Genomic DNA, 17,368 nt, shown 5'->3' on the forward strand with positions numbered 1-17,368 from the left:
ACATTCGTGAGCTGCAGCTTAGCATGACAGATGAAGAGCTAATTCAGCCAGCACCATCTTTGCTGAAGGCAAATGTTTGGGCGCATTTTGGATTTTATTATTTGCTGCATAAGAAGGAGCTTGACATGGCTTATGCAGTGTGCAAAATCTGCAAAATGAAAGTCAAGTACTTCTGAAACACTTTAAATCCGCAAGCCCACATGCTAAGGCATCACCCGGAGCTAAAAGAAGCATTTCTTCTGCTTTCCCGTTGCTTAATGCTAATAAATTATACCTTAAGTGTAGTCTTTCTGTTTTCTTTTTCTCTCTGAATGAGATGCGGCTGGATCCACGTGCTGGATTGGATGATTTCTGGAAGGGATGCGGAGCGGACTCTGCTGTAGCAACAGATCCAACGAGTGGATCACTGACACCCCCCCCCCCCCTCCCAGACAGTGGACTGGCCACCTGCATGGACTCTCATCAATTGTTGTTGCGTTGTGTTCCGTATTCTAAACGTTTTTGGTATCATGGCCCAAGCAGAGGGTCACCCCTTTGAGTCTGGTCTGTTTGAGGTTTCTTCCTCAGAGGGAGTTTTTTCTTACCACTGTCGCCTGTGTTCTTGTTCTGGGGGTTGGTAAGGTTAGACCTTACTTTTGTGAAGCACCTTGAGGCAACTTTGTTGTGATTTGGCACAACATAAACTAAATAAATTGAAACTGAATTGGAGACATAGAGCTGACCTCTGACCTCTCTCTCTACAGGCTCTGGGTCTCAGTGTGGCCGGTTGTGCAGTCTGGATCCTGTTTGACACTGGAAACTTCCTGAACATCCTCCCAACTGGTGACTGATTCTGGTTCCACCATCTTCCCAATGCAAGAACCAGGAACTAGGAAGGAGACTATCTGACGTGTGTGCCTGTGTGTGTGTGTGCGTGTCTGTGTATGTGTGTCTGTGCGTATGTGTGTCGGTGTGTGTGTCTGTGTGTGTGTACGTCTCTGTGTGTGTGCGTCTGTGTGTGTGTGTGTGTTCGCCTGTGTCTGTGTGCGTTTGTGTCTGTGTGTGCGTGCGTCTGTGTCATCTGTGTGTGTGCGCATCTGTGTGCCTGTGTGCGTCTGTGTGCCTGTGTGTGTCTGTGTATGTGTGTCTATGCATGTGTGTGTGTGTGTGTTTGTGTGTGCATGTGTGTGCGTCTGTGTGCGCCTGTATGTGTGTGTGTGTGTGCGCGTCTGTGTGTGTGGGTGTGTGTGCGTCTGTGTCTCTGTGTGTCTGTGCGTCTGTGTGTGTGTGTGTGCGTGCATCTGTGTGTGTGCGCGTCTGTGTGTTCGCCTGTTTGTCTGTGTGTGTGTGTGTGTATGCGTCTGTGTGTGCATCTGTGTGTGTGCGTTCGTGTGTGTGTGTCTGTGTGTGTGCGTCTGTGTCTGTGTGTGTGCGTCTGTGTCTGTGTGTGTGCGCGTCTGTGTGTGTGTGTGTGCGTCTGTGTCTGTGTGTGTGCGCGTCTGTGTGTGTGTCTGTGTGTGTGTGTCTGTGTATGTGTGTGCGTCTGTGTCTGTGTGTGTCTGTGCGCGTGCGTCTGTGTGTCTATGCATCTGTGTGTGTCTGTGTGTGTCTTTTTGTCTGTGTGTGCGTGCGTCTGTGTCGTCTGTGTGTGTGCGCATCTGTGTGCCTGTGTGTGTCTGTGCATGTATGTGTGTGCGTCTGTGTCTGTGTGCGTCTGTGTGTGCGTCTGTGTCTGTGTGTGTCTGTGTGTGTGTCTGTGTGTGTGCATCTGTGTGTGTGTGTGTGTGTGTCTATGTGTTCGCCTGTGTGTGTGCGTCTGTGTTTGTGTGTGTGCGTGTCTGTGTGTGTGTGCATTTGTATCTGTGTGTGTGCGTCTGTGTTTGTGTGTGTGCGTGTCTGTGTGTGTGTGCATTTGTATCTGTGTGTGTGCGTCTGTGTTTGTGTGTGTGCGTGTCTGTGTGTGTGCGCGTCTGTGTGTGCGTGTCTGTGTGTGCATCTGTGTGTGTCTGTGTGTCTGTGAATGTGTGTGTGCATCTCTGTATGTGTGTCTGTGCATGTGTGTGTGTGTCTGTGTGTGTGCGTCTGTGTGTGTGTGTCTATGCATCTGTGTGTGTGTGTGTGTCTTTGTCTCTGTGTGTGCATCTGTGTGTGTGTGTCTGTGTGTGTGCATCTGTGTGCGTGTGTGCGTCTGTGTGTGTGTGCGTCTGTGTCTGTGCATCTGTGTGAGTGCATCTCTGTGTGCCTTGTGTGTGCATCTGTGTGTGTGCGCGTCTATGTGTGTGGGTGCATCTGTGTGTGTGTGTGTGTGCATGTGTGTGCGTCTGTGTCTCTGTGTGTGTGCATTTGCCTGTGTGTGTGTGTGCGTCTGTGTGTGTGTCTGTGTGTGTGTGCGTCTGTGTGTGTGTGCATGCGTCTGTGTGTGTGCGCATCTGTGTGTGTCTGTGCATGTGCGTCTGTGTGTCTCTGTGTGTGTGTGCACCTGTGTGTCTGTGTGTGCGCACCTGTGTGTCTGTGTATGTGTGCCTGTTTGTGTGTGTCTGTGTGCATCTGTGTGTGTCTGTGTGTGCGTCTGTGTGTGTGCATCTGTGTGTGTGTGTGTCTGTGTGTGCATTTGTATCTGTGTGTGTGCGTCTGTGTTTGTGTGTGTGCGTGTCTGTGTGTGCGCGCGTCTGTGTGTATGAATCTGTGTGTGTGTCTGTGAATGTGTGTGTGTGTGTGTGTGCGCGTCTGTGTGTGTGCATCTCTGTGTGTGTGTGTCTGTGTATGTGTGGCTGTGCATGTGTGTGTGTGTGTGTCTATGCATCTGTGTGTGTGTGTGTGTGTTTGTGCATCTCTGTGTGTGCATCTGTGTGTGTACATCTCTGTGTGTCTTGTGTGTGCATCTGTGTGTGTGCGCATCTATGTGTGTCGGTGCATCTGTGTGTGTGCATGTGTGTGCGTCTGTGTCTCTGTGTGTGTGTGTGTGTGCGTCTCTGTGTGTGCATCTGTGTGTGTGTGCATGCATCTGTGTGTGTCTGTGTGTGCGCATCTGTGTGTCTGTGTGTGTGCACCTGTGTGTCTGAGTGTGCGCACCTGTGTGTCTGTGTGTGTGCCTGTTTGTGTGTGTCTGTGCGCATCTCTGTGTCTGTGTGTGCGTCTGTGTGTGTGCATCTGTGTGTGTGTGTCTGTGTGTGTGCGTCTGTGTCTGTGTGCGTCTGTATGTGTGTGTGTGTGTGTCTGTGTCTGTGTGTGTGCGTCTGTGTCTGTGTGCATCTGTATGTGTGTGTTGGTGTGTCTCTGTGTGTGTGTGTGTCTGTGTATGTGTGTGCGTCTGTGTCTGTGCGCGTGCGTCTGTGTGTGTCTATGCATCTGTGTGTGTCTATGCATCTGTGTGTGTCTGTGTGTGTCTTTTTGTCTGTGTGTGCATATCTGTGTGTGTGCGCGTCTGTGTGCCTGTGTGTGTTTGTGTGCGTCTGTGTCTGTGTGCGTCTGTGTGTGCGTCTGTGTCTGTGTGTGTCTGTGTGTGCGTCTGTGTCTGTGTGCGTCTGTGTGTGCGTCTGTGTCTGTGTGTGTCTGTGTGTGCGTCTGTGTGTGTGCATCTGTATGTGTGTGTGTGTCTATGTGTTCGCCTGTGTGTGTGCGTCTGTGTGTGTGCATTCATGTCTGTGTGTGTGTGCATCTGTGTGTGTGTGTGTGCATTTGTATCTGTGTGTGTGCGTCTGTGTTTGTGTGTGTGCGTGTCTGTGTGTGTGTGCGCGTCTGTGTGCGCATCTGTGTGTGTGTGTGTGTGTCTGTGAATGTGTGTGTGCGCTTCTGTGTGTGCATCTGTGTATGTGTGGCTGTGCATGTGTGTGTGTGTCTGTGTGTGCACGTCTGTGTGTGTGTGTCTATGCATCTGTGTGTGTGTGTGTGTGTCTGTGTCTTTGTGTCTGTGTGTGCATCTGTGTGTGTGCGTCTGTGTGTGTGCATCTGTGTGTGTGTGTGTCTGTGCATCTGTGTGAGTGCATCTCTGTGTGCCTTGTGTGTGCATCTGTGTATGTGCGTGTCTATGTGTGTGGGTGAATCTGTGTGTGTGCATGTGCGTGCGTCTGTGTCTCTGTGTGTGTGCGTTTGCCTGTGTGTGTGTGCATCTGTGTGTGCTTCTGTGTCTGTGTGCATTTATATCTGTGTGTGTGTGTGTGCATCTGTGTGTGTGTGTGTGTGTGTCTGTGTGTGTGCATCTGTGTGTGTGCATGCATCTGTGTGTGTGCACATCTGTGTGTGTCTGTGCGTGTGCGTCTGTGTGTCTCTGTGTGTGTGTGCACCTGTGTGTCTGTGTGTGCGCACCTGTGTGTCTGTGTGTGTGCATCTGTGTGTGTGTGTGTGTGTGTGTCTGTGTGTGCATTTGTATCTGTGTGTGTGCGTCTGTGTTTGTGTGTGTGCGCGTCTGTGTGTATGCATCTGTGTGTGTGTCTGTGAATGTGTGTGTGTGTGCGTATCTGTGTGTGTGCATCTGTGTGTGTGTGTGTCTGTGTATGTGTGGCTGTGCATGTGTGTGTGTCTGTGTGTGCGCATCTGTGTGTGTGTCTATGCATCTGTGTGTGTGTCTGTGCATCTCTGTGTGTGCATCTGTGTGTGTGCATCTCTGTGTGTCTTGTGTGTGCATCTGTGTGTGTGCGCGTCTATGTGTGTGGGTGCATCTGTGTGTGTGCATGTGTGTGCGTCTGTGTCTCTGTGTCTGTGTGCGCATCTGTGTGTCTGTGCGTGTGTCTGTGTGTGTGCACCTGTGTCTGTGTGTGCGCACCTGTGTGTCTGTGCGCATCTCTGTGTCTGTGTGTGTGCGTCTGTATGTGTGTGTGTCTGTGTGTGTGTCTGTGTCTCTGTGTGTGTGTGTCTGTGTGTGTGCGCGTCTGTGTGCGCGCGTGTCTGTGTGCCTGTGTGTGTCTGTGTGTGTGTCTGTGTGTATCTCTGTGTGTCTTGTGTGTGCATCTGTGTGTGTGCGCATCTATGTGTGTCGGTGCATCTGTGTGTGTGCATGTGTGTGCGTCTGTGTCTCTGTGTGTGTGTATGTGCTTGCATTTGTGTCTGTGTGCGTTTGTATCTGTGTGTGTGTGCGTCTGTGTGTGTGCATCTGTGTGTGTGTGCATGCATCTGTGTGTGTCTGAGTGTGCGCACCTGTGTGTCTGTGTGTGTGCCTGTTTGTGTGTGTCTGTGCACATCTCTGTGTGTCTGTGTGTGCGTCTGTGTGTGTGCATCTGTGTGTGTGTCTGTGTCTGTGTGTGTGCGTCTGTGTCTGTGTGCGTCTGTATGTGTGTGTGTGTGCGTCTGTGTCTGTGTGCATCTGTATGTGTGTGTGGGTGTGTCTGTGTCTCTGTGTGTGTGTGTCTGTGTATGTGTGTGCGTCTGTGTCTGTGTGTGTCTGTGCGTGTGCGTCTGTGTGTGTCTATGCATCTGTGTGTGTCTGTGTGTCTTTTTGTCTGTGTGTGCATATCTGTGTGTGTGTTTGTGTCTGTGTGTGCGTGTGTCTGTGTCGTCTGTGTGTGTGCGCGTCTGTGTGCCTGTGTGTGTGTCTGTGTGCGTCTGTGTGTGCGTCTGTGTCTGTGTGTGCGTCTGTGTGTGTGCATCTGTGTGTGTGTGTGTGTGTCTACGTGTTCGCCTGTGTGTGTGCGTCTGTGTGTGTGCATTCATGTCTGTGTGTGTGTGCATCTGTGTGTGTGTGTGTGTGCATTTGTATCTGTGTGTGTGCGTCTGTTTGTGTGTGTGCGTGTCTGTGTGTGTGTGCGCGTCTGTGTGCGCATCTGTGTGTGTGTGTGTCTGTGAATGTGTGTGTGTGCTTCTGTGTGTGCATCTGTGTATGTGTGGCTGTGCATGTGTGTGTGTGTCTGTGTGTGCACGTCTGTGTGTGTGTGTCTATGCATCTGTGTGTGTCTGTGTCTTTGTGTCTGTGTGTGCATCTGTGTGTGTGCGTCTGTGTGTGTGCATCTGTGTGTGTGTGTGTGTCTGTGTCTGTGCATCTGTGTGAGTGCATCTCTGTGTGCCTTGTGTGTGCATCTGTGTATGTGCGCGTCTATGTGTGTGGGTGCATCTGTGTGTGTGCATGTGCGTGCGTCTGTGTCTCTGTGTGTGTGTGCGTTTGCCTGTGTGTGTGTGTATCTGTGTGTGCTTCTGTGTCTGTGTGCATTTATATCTGTGTGTGTGTGTGTGTGTGCATCTGTGTGTGTGTGTGTGTCTGTGTGTGTGCATCTGTGTGTGTGCATGCGTCTGTGTGTGTGCGCATCTGTGTGTGTCTGTGCGTGTGCGTCTGTGTGTCTCTGTGTGTGTGTGCACCTGTGTGTCTGTGTGTGCGCACCTGTGTGTCTGTGTGTGTGTGCCTGTTTGTGTCTGTGTGCATCTCTGTGTGTCTGTGTGTGCGTCTGTGTGTGTGCATCTGTGTGTGTGTGTGTCTGTGTGTGCATTTGTATCTGTGTGTGTGCGTCTGTGTTTGTTTGTGTGCGTGTCTGTGTGTGTGCGCGTCTGTGTCTATGCATCTGTGTGTGTGTGTGTGTCTGTGTCTTTGTGTCTGTGTGTGCATCTGTGTGTGTGCGTCTGTGTGTGTGCACCTGTGTGTGTGTGTGTGTCTGTGTCTGTGTATCTGTGTGAGTGCATCTCTGTGTGCCTTGTGTGTGCATCTGTGTATGTGCGCGTCTATGTGTGTGTGTGCATCTGTGTGTGTGCATGTGCGTGTGTCTGTGTCTCTGTGTGTGTGCGTTTGCCTGTGTGTGTGTGCGTCTGTGTGTGCTTCTGTGTCTGTGTGCATTTATATCTGTGTGTGTGTGCATCTGTGTGTCTGTGTGTGTGCATCTGTGTGTGTGTGCATGCGTCTGTGTGTGTGCGCATCTGTGTGTGTCTGTGCGTGTGCGTCTGTGTGTCTCTGTGTGTGTGCACCTGTGTGTCTGTGTGTGCGCACCTGTGTGTCTGTGTGTGTGTGCCTGTTTGTGTGTGTCTGTGTGCATCTCTGTGTGTCTGTGTGTGCGTCTGTGTGTGTGCATCTGTGTGTGTGTGTCTGTGTGTGCATTTGTATCTGTGTGTGTGCGTGTCTGTGTGTGTGCGCGTCTGTGTGTATGCATCTGTGTGTGTGTCTGTGAATGTGTGTGTATATCTGTGTGTGTGCATCTGTGTGTGTGTGTGTCTGTGTATGTGTGGCTGTGCATGTGTGTGTGTGTCTGAGTGTGCGCACCTGTGTGTCTGTGTGTGTGCCTGTTTGTGTGTGTCTGTGCGCATCTCTGTGTGTCTGTGTGTGCGTCTGTGTGTGTGCATCTGTGTGTGTGTCTGTGTCTGTGTGTGTGCGTCTGTGTGCGTCTGTATGTGTGTGTGTGCGTCTGTGTCTGTGTGCATCTGTATGTGTGTGTGGGTGTGTCTGTGTCTCTGTGTGTGTGTGTCTGTGTATGTGTGTGCGTCTGTGTCTGTGTGTGTCTGTGCGCGTGCGTCTGTGTGTCTATGCATCTGTGTGTGTCTGTGTGTCTTTTTGTCTGTGTGTGCATATCTGTGTGTGTGTTTGTGTCTGTGTGTGCGTGTGTCTGTGTTGTCTGTGTGTGTGCGCGTCTGTGTGCCTGTGTGTGTGTGTGTGCGTCTGTGTGCGTCTGTGTGTGCGTCTGTGTCTGTGTGTGCGTCTGTGTGTGTGCATCTGTGTGTGTGTGTGTGTGTGTCTACGTGTTCGCCTGTGTGTGTGCGTCTGTGTGTGTGCATTCATGTCTGTGTGTGTGTGCATCTGTGTGTGTGTGTGTGCATTTGTATCTGTGTGTGTGCGTCTGTTTGTGTGTGTGCGTGTCTGTGTGTGTGTGCACGTCTGTGTGCGCATCTGTGTGTGTGTGTGTCTGTGAATGTGTGTGTGCGCTTCTGTGTGTGCATCTGTGTATGTGTGGCTGTGCATGTGTGTGTGTGTCTGTGTGTGCACGTCTGTGTGTGTGTGTCTATGCATCTGTGTGTGTCTGTGTCTTTGTGTCTGTGTGTGCATCTGTGTGTGTGCGTCTGTGTGTGTGCATCTGTGTGTGTGTGTGTGTCTGTGCATCTGTGTGAGTGCATCTCTGTGTGCCTTGTGTGTGCATCTGTGTATGTGCGCGTCTATGTGTGTGGGTGCATCTGTGTGTGTGCATGTGCGTGCGTCTGTGTCTCTGTGTGTGTGTGCGTTTGCCTGTGTGTGTGTGCGTCTGTGTGTGCTTCTGTGTCTGTGTGCATTTATATCTGTGTGTGTGTGTGTGCATCTGTGTGTGTGTGTGTGTCTGTGTGTGTGCATCTGTGTGTGTGTGCATGCGTCTGTGTGTGTGCGCATCTGTGTGTGTCTGTGCGTGTGCGTCTGTGTGTCTCTGTGTGTGTGTGCACCTGTGTGTCTGTGTGTGCGCACCTGTGTGTCTGTGAATGTGTGTGTGCATCTGTGTGTGTGTGTGTCTGTGTGTGCATTTGTATCTGTGTGTGTGCGTCTGTGTTTGTTTGTGTGCGTGTCTGTGTGTGTGCGCGTCTGTGTCTATGCATCTGTGTGTGTGTGTGTGTCTGTGTCTTTGTGTCTGTGTGTGCATCTGTGTGTGTGCGTCTGTGTGTGCGCATCTGTGTGTGTGTGTGTGTGTGTCTGTGTCGTCTGTGTGTGTGCGCGTCTGTGTGCCTGTGTGTGTGTCTGTGTGCGTCTGTGTGTGCGTCTGTGTCTGTGTGTGCGTCTGTGTGTGTGCATCTGTGTGTGTGTGTGTGTGTCTACGTGTTCGCCTGTGTGTGTGCGTCTGTGTGTGTGCATTCATGTCTGTGTGTGTGTGCATCTGTGTGTGTGTGTGTGTGCATTTGTATCTGTGTGTGTGCGTCTGTTTGTGTGTGTGCGTGTCTGTGTGTGTGTGCGCGTCTGTGTGCGCATCTGTGTGTGTGTGTGTCTGTGAATGTGTGTGTGTGCTTCTGTGTGTGCATCTGTGTATGTGTGGCTGTGCATGTGTGTGTGTGTCTGTGTGTGCACGTCTGTGTGTGTGTGTCTATGCATCTGTGTGTGTCTGTGTCTTTGTGTCTGTGTGTGCATCTGTGTGTGTGCGTCTGTGTGTGTGCATCTGTGTGTGTGTGTGTGTCTGTGTCTGTGCATCTGTGTGAGTGCATCTCTGTGTGCCTTGTGTGTGCATCTGTGTATGTGCGCGTCTATGTGTGTGGGTGCATCTGTGTGTGTGCATGTGCGTGCGTCTGTGTCTCTGTGTGTGTGTGCGTTTGCCTGTGTGTGTGTGCATCTGTGTGTGCTTCTGTGTCTGTGTGCATTTATATCTGTGTGTGTGTGTGTGTGCATCTGTGTGTGTGTGTGTGTCTGTGTGTGTGCATCTGTGTGTGTGTGCATGCGTCTGTGTGTGTGCGCATCTGTGTGTGTCTGTGCGTGTGCGTCTGTGTGTCTCTGTGTGTGTGTGCACCTGTGTGTCTGTGTGTGCGCACCTGTGTGTCTGTGTGTGTGTGCCTGTTTGTGTCTGTGTGCATCTCTGTGTGTCTGTGTGTGCGTCTGTGTGTGTGCATCTGTGTGTGTGTGTGTCTGTGTGTGCATTTGTATCTGTGTGTGTGCGTCTGTGTTTGTTTGTGTGCGTGTCTGTGTGTGTGCGCGTCTGTGTCTATGCATCTGTGTGTGTGTGTCTGTGTCTTTGTGTCTGTGTGTGCATCTGTGTGTGTGCGTCTGTGTGTGTGCACCTGTGTGTGTGTGTGTGTCTGTGTCTGTGTATCTGTGTGAGTGCATCTCTGTGTGCCTTGTGTGTGCATCTGTGTATGTGCGCGTCTATGTGTGTGTGTGCATCTGTGTGTGTGCATGTGCGTGTGTCTGTGTCTCTGTGTGTGTGCGTTTGCCTGTGTGTGTGTGCGTTTGCCTGTGTGTGTGTGCGTCTGTGTGTGCTTCTGTGTCTGTGTGCATTTATATCTGTGTGTCTGTGTGTGTGCATCTGTGTGTGTGTGCATGCGTCTGTGTGTGTGCGCATCTGTGTGTGTCTGTGCGTGTGCGTCTGTGTGTCTCTGTGTGTGTGCACCTGTGTGTCTGTGTGTGCGCACCTGTGTGTCTGTGTGTGTGTGCCTGTTTGTGTGTGTCTGTGTGCATCTCTGTGTGTCTGTGTGTGCGTCTGTGTGTGTGCATCTGTGTGTGTGTGTCTGTGTGTGCATTTGTATCTGTGTGTGTGCGTGTCTGTGTGTGTGCGCGTCTGTGTGTATGCATCTGTGTGTGTGTCTGTGAATGTGTGTGTATATCTGTGTGTGTGCATCTGTGTGTGTGTGTGTCTGTGTATGTGTGGCTGTGCATGTGTGTCTGAGTGTGCGCACCTGTGTGTCTGTGTGTGTGCCTGTTTGTGTGTGTCTGTGCGCATCTCTGTGTGTCTGTGTGTGCGTCTGTGTGTGTGCATCTGTGTGTGTGTCTGTGTCTGTGTGTGTGCGTCTGTGTGCGTCTGTATGTGTGTGTGTGCGTCTGTGTCTGTGTGCATCTGTATGTGTGTGTGGGTGTGTCTGTGTCTCTGTGTGTGTGTGTCTGTGTATGTGTGTGCGTCTGTGTCTGTGTGTGTCTGTGCGCGTGCGTCTGTGTGTCTATGCATCTGTGTGTGTCTGTGTGTCTTTTTGTCTGTGTGTGCATATCTGTGTGTGTGTTTGTGTCTGTGTGTGCGTGTGTCTGTGTTGTCTGTGTGTGTGCGCGTCTGTGTGCCTGTGTGTGTGTGTGTGTGCGTCTGTGTGTGCGTCTGTGTCTGTGTGTGCGTCTGTGTGTGTGCATCTGTGTGTGTGTGTGTGTGTCTACGTGTTCGCCTGTGTGTGTGCGTCTGTGTGTGTGCATTCATGTCTGTGTGTGTGTGCATCTGTGTGTGTGTGTGTGCATTTGTATCTGTGTGTGTGCGTCTGTTTGTGTGTGTGCGTGTCTGTGTGTGTGTGCGCGTCTGTGTGCGCATCTGTGTGTGTGTGTGTCTGTGAATGTGTGTGTGCGCTTCTGTGTGTGCATCTGTGTATGTGTGGCTGTGCATGTGTGTGTGTGTCTGTGTGTGCACGTCTGTGTGTGTGTGTCTATGCATCTGTGTGTGTCTGTGTCTTTGTGTCTGTGTGTGCATCTGTGTGTGTGCGTCTGTGTGTGTGCATCTGTGTGTGTGTGTGTGTCTGTGCATCTGTGTGAGTGCATCTCTGTGTGCCTTGTGTGTGCATCTGTGTATGTGCGCGTCTATGTGTGTGGGTGCATCTGTGTGTGTGCATGTGCGTGCGTCTGTGTCTCTGTGTGTGTGTGCGTTTGCCTGTGTGTGTGTGCGTCTGTGTGTGCTTCTGTGTCTGTGTGCATTTATATCTGTGTGTGTGTGTGTGTGTGCATCTGTGTGTGTGTGTGTGTGTCTGTGTGTGTGCATCTGTGTGTGTGTGCATGCGTCTGTGTGTGTGCGCATCTGTGTGTGTCTGTGCGTGTGCGTCTGTGTGTCTCTGTGTGTGTGTGCACCTGTGTGTCTGTGTGTGCGCACCTGTGTGTCTGTGAATGTGTGTGTGCATCTGTGTGTGTGTGTGTCTGTGTGTGCATTTGTATCTGTGTGTGTGCGTCTGTGTTTGTTTGTGTGCGTGTCTGTGTGTGTGCGCGTCTGTGTCTATGCATCTGTGTGTGTGTGTGTGTCTGTGTCTTTGTGTCTGTGTGTGCATCTGTGTGTGTGCGTCTGTGTGTGCGCATCTGTGTGTGTGTGTGTGTGTCTGTGTCTGTGCATCTGTGTGAGTGCATCTCTGTGTGCCTTGTGTGTGCATCTGTGTATGTGCGCTTCTATGTGTGTGTGTGCATCTGTGTGTGTGTGTGTCTGTGAATGTGTGTGTGCGCTTCTGTGTGTGCATCTGTGTATGTGTGGCTGTGCATGTGTGTGTGTGTCTGTGTGTGCACGTCTGTGTGTGTGTGTCTATGCATCTGTGTGTGTCTGTGTCTTTGTGTCTGTGTGTGCATCTGTGTGTGTGCATCTGTGTGTGTGTGTGTCTGTGTCTGTGCATCTGTGTGAGTGCATCTCTGTGTGCCTTGTGTGTGCATCTGTGTATGTGCGCGTCTATGTGTGTGGGTGCATCTGTGTGTGTGTGTGCATCTGTGTGTGTGCATGTGCGTGCGTCTGTGTCTCTGTGTGTGTGTGCGTTTGCCTGTGTGTGTGTGCGTCTGTGTGTGCTTCTGTGTCTGTGTGCATTTATATCTGTGTGTGTGTGTGTGTGTGCATCTGTGTGTGTGTGTGTGTCTGTGTGTGTGCATCTGTGTGTGTGTGCATGCGTCTGTGTGTGTGCGCATCTGTGTGTGTCTGTGCGTGTGCGTCTGTGTGTCTCTGTGTGTGTGTGTGCACCTGTGTGTCTGTGTGTGCGCACCTGTGTGTCTGTGTGTGTGTGCCTGTTTGTGTCTGTGTGCATCTCTGTGTGTCTGTGTGTGCGTCTGTGTGTGTGCATCTGTGTGTGTGTGTGTCTGTGTGTGCATTTGTATCTGTGTGTGTGCGTCTGTGTTTGTTTGTGTGCGTGTCTGTGTGTGTGCGCGTCTGTGTCTATGCATCTGTGTGTGTGTGCGTGTCTGTGTCTTTGTGTCTGTGTGTGCATCTGTGTGTGTGCGTCTGTGTGTGTGCATCTGTGTGTGTGTGTGTGTCTGTGTCTGTGCATCTGTGTGAGTGCATCTCTGTGTGCCTTGTGTGTGCATCTGTGTATGTGCGCGTCTATGTGTGTGTGTGCATCTGTGTGTGTGCATGTGCGTGTGTCTGTGTCTCTGTGTGTGTGCGTTTGCCTGTCTGTGTGTGCTTCTGTGTCTGTGTGCATTTATATCTGTGTGTGTGTGCATCTGTGTGTGTGTGTGTCTGTGTGTGTGCATCTGTGTGTGTGTGCATGCGTCTGTGTGTGTGCGCATCTGTGTGTGTCTGTGCGTGTGCGTCTGTGTGTCTCTGTGTGTGTGTGCACCTGTGTGTCTGTGTGTGCGCACCTGTGTGTCTGTGTGTGTATGCCTGTTTGTGTGTGTCTGTGTGCATCTCTGTGTGTCTGTGTGTGCGTCTGTGTGTGTGCATCTGTGTGTGTTTATCTATGCATCTCTGTGTGTGTATATCTGTGTGTGTGTGTGTGTGTGTGTGTGTGTGCGTCTGTGTGAGTGTGTATCTGTGTGTGTGCATCTGTGTGTCTTGTGTCTGCGTCTGTGTGTGGCGCGTGTCTGTGTGTGCGTGTCTATGTGTGTGGGTGCATCTATGTGTGTCTCTGCGTGTGTGCGTTTACCTGTGTTTGTGCGTGTGTCTGTGTGTGCGTCTGTGTGTGTGTGTGCATGCGTCTGTGTGTCTGTGCGTGTGCGTCTGTGTGTGTGTGCGTGTCTGTGCCTGTGTGTCTATGCATCTCTGTGTGTGCATCTGTGCGTCTGTGTGTGTGTCTGTGCTTCTGTGTGTGTGTCTGTGTGTGTGCATCTCTGTGTGTCTTGTGTGTGCATCTGTGTGTGTCGCGTGTCTGTGTGTGCGTCTGTGTGTGTGTGTCTGTGCGCGTCTGTGTGTGGGTGCATCTGTGTGTGTGCGTCTGTGTCTCTGTATGTGTGCGTTTGCCTGTGTCTGTGTGCGTGTGTCTGTGTCTCTGTGTGTGCACGTCTGAGTGCGCGCGTGTCTGTGTCTGTGTGCCTGTGTGTGTCTGTATGTGTGTCTGTGTGTGCGCGTCTGTGTGTGTTTATCTATGCATCTCTGTGTGTGTGTATATCTGTGTGTGTGTGTGTCTGTGTGTGCATCTGTGTGTGTGTCTGTGCGTCTGTGTGTGTATGTGTCTGTGTCTGTGTGAGTGTGTATCTGTGTGTGTGCATCTGTGTGTCTTGTGTCTGCGTCTGTGTGTGACGTGTGTCTGTGTGTGCGTGTCTATGTGTGTGGGTGCATCTATGTGTGTGTCTGTGTGTGTGCGTGTGCGCGTGTCTGTGTCTCTGTGTGTGCGTTTGCCTGTGTTTGTGCGTGTGTCTGTGTGTCTGTGCGTGTGCGTCTGTGTGTCTGTGTGTGTGCACCTGTGTGTTTGTGTGTACGCACCTGTGTGTCTGTGTGTGTGTGCCTGTTTGTGTGTGTCTGTGCGCATCTCCGTGTGTCTGTGTGTGTGCATCTGTGTGTGTGTGTCTCTGTGTGTGCGTCTGTGTGCATCTGTATGTGTGTGTGCGCATCTGTGTGTGTCTGTGTCTCTGTGTGTCTGTGTGTGTGCGCGTCTGTGTGTGTGTGTGCGTGTCTGTGTCTCTGTGTGCCTGTGTGTGTCTATGCATCTGTGTGTGTGTCTGTGTGTGCATCTCTGTGTGTGTGCATCTGTGCGTCTGTGTCTGTGTGTGCATCTGTGTGTGTGCCTGTGCTTCTGTGTGTGTGCATCTCTGTGTGTCTTGTGTGTGCGTCTGTGTGTGTCGCGTGTCTGTGTGTGTGTGCATCTGTGTATGTGCGTGTGTGTGTGCGTCTGTGTCTCTGTGTGTGTGCGTTTGCCTGTGTCTGTGTGCGTCTGTGTGCGTGTGTGTGTGTGTGCATCTGTGTGTGTTTGTGTGTGTGCGTCTGTGTGCGTTTGTATGTGTGTGTGTGCGTCTGTGTCTGTGCATCTTTGTCTGTGTGCGTTTGTATCTGTGTGTGCGGCTGTGTCTGTGCATCTGTGTCTGTGTGTGTGTGTGTGTGCGTCTGTGTGTGTGTGCGTGCGTCTGTGTCTGTGTGCGTTTGTATCTGTGTGTGTGCGTCTGTGTGTGTGCATCTGTGTCTGTGTGTGTTTGTGTCTGTGTGTGCGTCTGTGTGTGTGCGTGCGTCTGTGTGTGCGTTTGTATCTGCGTTTGTGTGTTTGCGTCTGTGTGTGTGCGTGCGTCTGTGTGCGTTTGTATCTGTGTGTGTGTGTCTGTGTGTTTGTGTGTGTGTGCGTGCGTCTGTGTGCATTTGTGTGTGTCTGTGTGTGTGTGCGCGTCTGTATGTGTGTGTGTGCGTGCGTCTGTCTGTGTGCATTTGTATGTGTTTGTGTGTCTGTGTGCGTCTGTATCTGTGTGTGTGCGTGCATCTGTGTCTGTGTGCGTGCATCTGTCTGTGTGCGTTTGTATCTGTGTGTGTGTGTGCGTCTGTGTGCGTTTGTATGTGTGTTTGTGTGCGTCTGTGTGTGTGTGTGTGTGCGCGCATCTGTGTGTGTGTGTGTGTGTGTGTGCATCTGTGTGCGTTTGTATGTGTGTTTGTGTGCGTCTGTGTGTGTGTGCATCTGTGCGTGTGTGCTTCTGTGTGTGTGTGTGTGTGTGTGTGCATCTGTGTGTGTGTTTTCAGATGAGTTGCGTACAGTGGGGGCGGGGCTGTTAGTCTCTGGAGGCGTGGTGCTCCTGGTTGGTGGTGTGGGATGTTTCGGCGCTCACGGTGAGAACAGATTCTTCCTGCTGATGGTGAGTCATTTTAGCCCCTCCCCCTTTCACCTGACTGTGTACCTAGTAACAGGAAGTGATGTTCTTGTCTTGTCTGCAGTACCTTGGCTTCCTGATCGTCATCTTCCTGGGCCAGCTGTTCATCTCTCTGCTTCTGATCCTCAGCGAAGACAAGGTGAGCCTTTTATTTTGGCAGGATATGGAAATGTTTTGTTTCCTGTTGGTGCATAAGGTCATGGCTTTTCTGTCTGGAGTTTACATGTTCTCCCTGTGTTTGTGTGGGTTCCCTCCGGGTGCTCCGGTGTCCCGTCAAGATGAGGTGCATCGCGCTACTGCGCATGCGTGTGCATGCGCACATCGCTCTACCCCGGACTTGAAGACGTCACCCGTCGAGATGAGGTGCCTCGCGCAACTGCACATGTGGAGATGATGTAACTCACTCGACGTGCAACTGCGCATGCGCATTTTGTTTTGTTTTTTCCATCAAAGTTTATTTCATTTATTTATTGTATTCAGTGTATTTACAGCCTAGTAAGTAAAACATTTTCTGTATTTTATGTTAGGAGCATAAATGTATGTATATGTATATTTTGCCTGTGAAAATAAGCTAACTCCAGGTTAAAAATACTTATCGTTTTATAGTGAGTAGATTTTATACATTACTACGTTCGGATGAACAATTTATACATTTACTTGCCCATCAAAATAAGCGAACTTCGTCAAGTCATTTTTTCAGTGCACGCATGTGCAGTTACGCGAGGAACCTCATCTCGATGACGCACCTCATCTCGACAGAACACCAGTGTCCTCCCACATCCAAAGACATACAGGTTTGGTGGACTAGAAACTTTCAGTCTGGGGTCACCAACCCTGGTCCTGGAGGGCACCTGCCCTGCATGTTTTCTAACTCTCCCTGTTCCACTCCCAGGCAGTTAACTCTGTCAGGTGTCTTCACCCAATCAAGAGCTGGAAAACACAGCTTCTAAAAAATAGGTGTGACTTGAGTCAGTAGATGTGGAAAACATGCAGGGGAGGGCCCTCCAGGACCAGGGTTGGTGACCCCTGATTTAAACTGTCTGTAGGTGTGAGTGTGTCTGTTGTCTTTTGTGCGTCTCTGTGACAGACTGGCGTCCTGTCCAGGGTGAACCCGCCTCACGCCCTGTGACTGCTGGGATAGACTTCACCCCCTTAACTGGAGTATATTAGGAAATGGATGGATGGATGTTTCCAGTTGATGCCGTCTGACTGAACACTTTAATGTCGACTGTGACATCGATCAATTGGGGTTTGGGTTTGATCATGTTATGTTATTTTCAGATCGAGCAGAGTCTGGATGCGGTGGTGGATCAGACGATTTCCCAGTACGGAGGAAATCACACCAACACCAACCGACTGCTGGACAACGTGCAGCACTATGTGAGTCCAGACACCTTCAAAATAAAAGTAATCTTCTGACATCAATCAAAACTCTCTCCATGGATTGGCTCTTTCAAAGGGGAAGTACTGTGGTCGGACGGGCCCTGCTGATTGGCTGAAGAACTCTTTCATCCAGAGCCTGAATCTGACCAATCCTGACATCCGGCCGTGTTCCTGTTTCGGCTGGTCTTATCCTGATTTGAACTCTCCCTGGTGTTCCGACCTCCTGAACATCACCACTCCACTGTTTGGACGAGGAAACGTGTCATATGAACAGGTAACGTCACATCTCAATGCTCTATTTTTTATTTTAAAATATCTTTGTTTCCTGTTGCACTCAGCAGACTTCCTGTTTCAGAAAGCTGATTCCTGCATTGACTGACAGTAACAGTGCCCCCTAGTGGCCATCACATCTGGCAAATGGACAAGAGAAGCTTTGAATATTTTTCCGATGTTTGCATTGTGAAAACAGGAAGTAAAACTCCAGAAATGATTTTGTTTTTTCTATTGTTTTTGTCAGTCTGTGTGCCCATTTTCCTCGTCCACTGCCTGAAAAACGGCACCATTAAATCAAATCCAATCAATTTTATTTATATAGCGCCAAATCACAACAAACAGTTGCCCCAAGGCACCTTATATTGTAAGGCAAGGCCATACAATAATTACAGAAAAACCCCAACGGTCAAAAGGAGCCCCTGTGAGCAAGCACTTGGCGACAGTGAG

The 17,368-nt window shown here is 50.6% G+C and overlaps 1 protein-coding gene across 1 annotated transcript in view; it reads left to right on the top strand.

Annotated features, from left to right (window-relative positions):
• Window positions 1-16,922, top strand: part of si:ch73-139j3.4 (CD82 antigen) — a gene marked incomplete at both ends in the record, with an annotated part of 42,385 nt that extends 25,463 nt beyond the window's left edge. The window contains 5 exons of the mRNA XM_034165668.1: window positions 744-822; window positions 15,138-15,250; window positions 15,330-15,404; window positions 16,547-16,645; window positions 16,725-16,922. Of these exons, the coding sequence (XP_034021559.1) occupies window positions 744-822; window positions 15,138-15,250; window positions 15,330-15,404; window positions 16,547-16,645; window positions 16,725-16,922 (564 nt within the window). The remainder of the gene's footprint in view (window positions 1-743; window positions 823-15,137; window positions 15,251-15,329; window positions 15,405-16,546; window positions 16,646-16,724) is intronic.
• Between the last annotated feature and the right edge of the window lie 446 nt (window positions 16,923-17,368).

Source organism: Thalassophryne amazonica, unplaced genomic scaffold (assembly GCF_902500255.1).
Source record: "Thalassophryne amazonica unplaced genomic scaffold, fThaAma1.1, whole genome shotgun sequence".
Taxonomy (NCBI): domain Eukaryota; kingdom Metazoa; phylum Chordata; class Actinopteri; order Batrachoidiformes; family Batrachoididae; genus Thalassophryne; species Thalassophryne amazonica.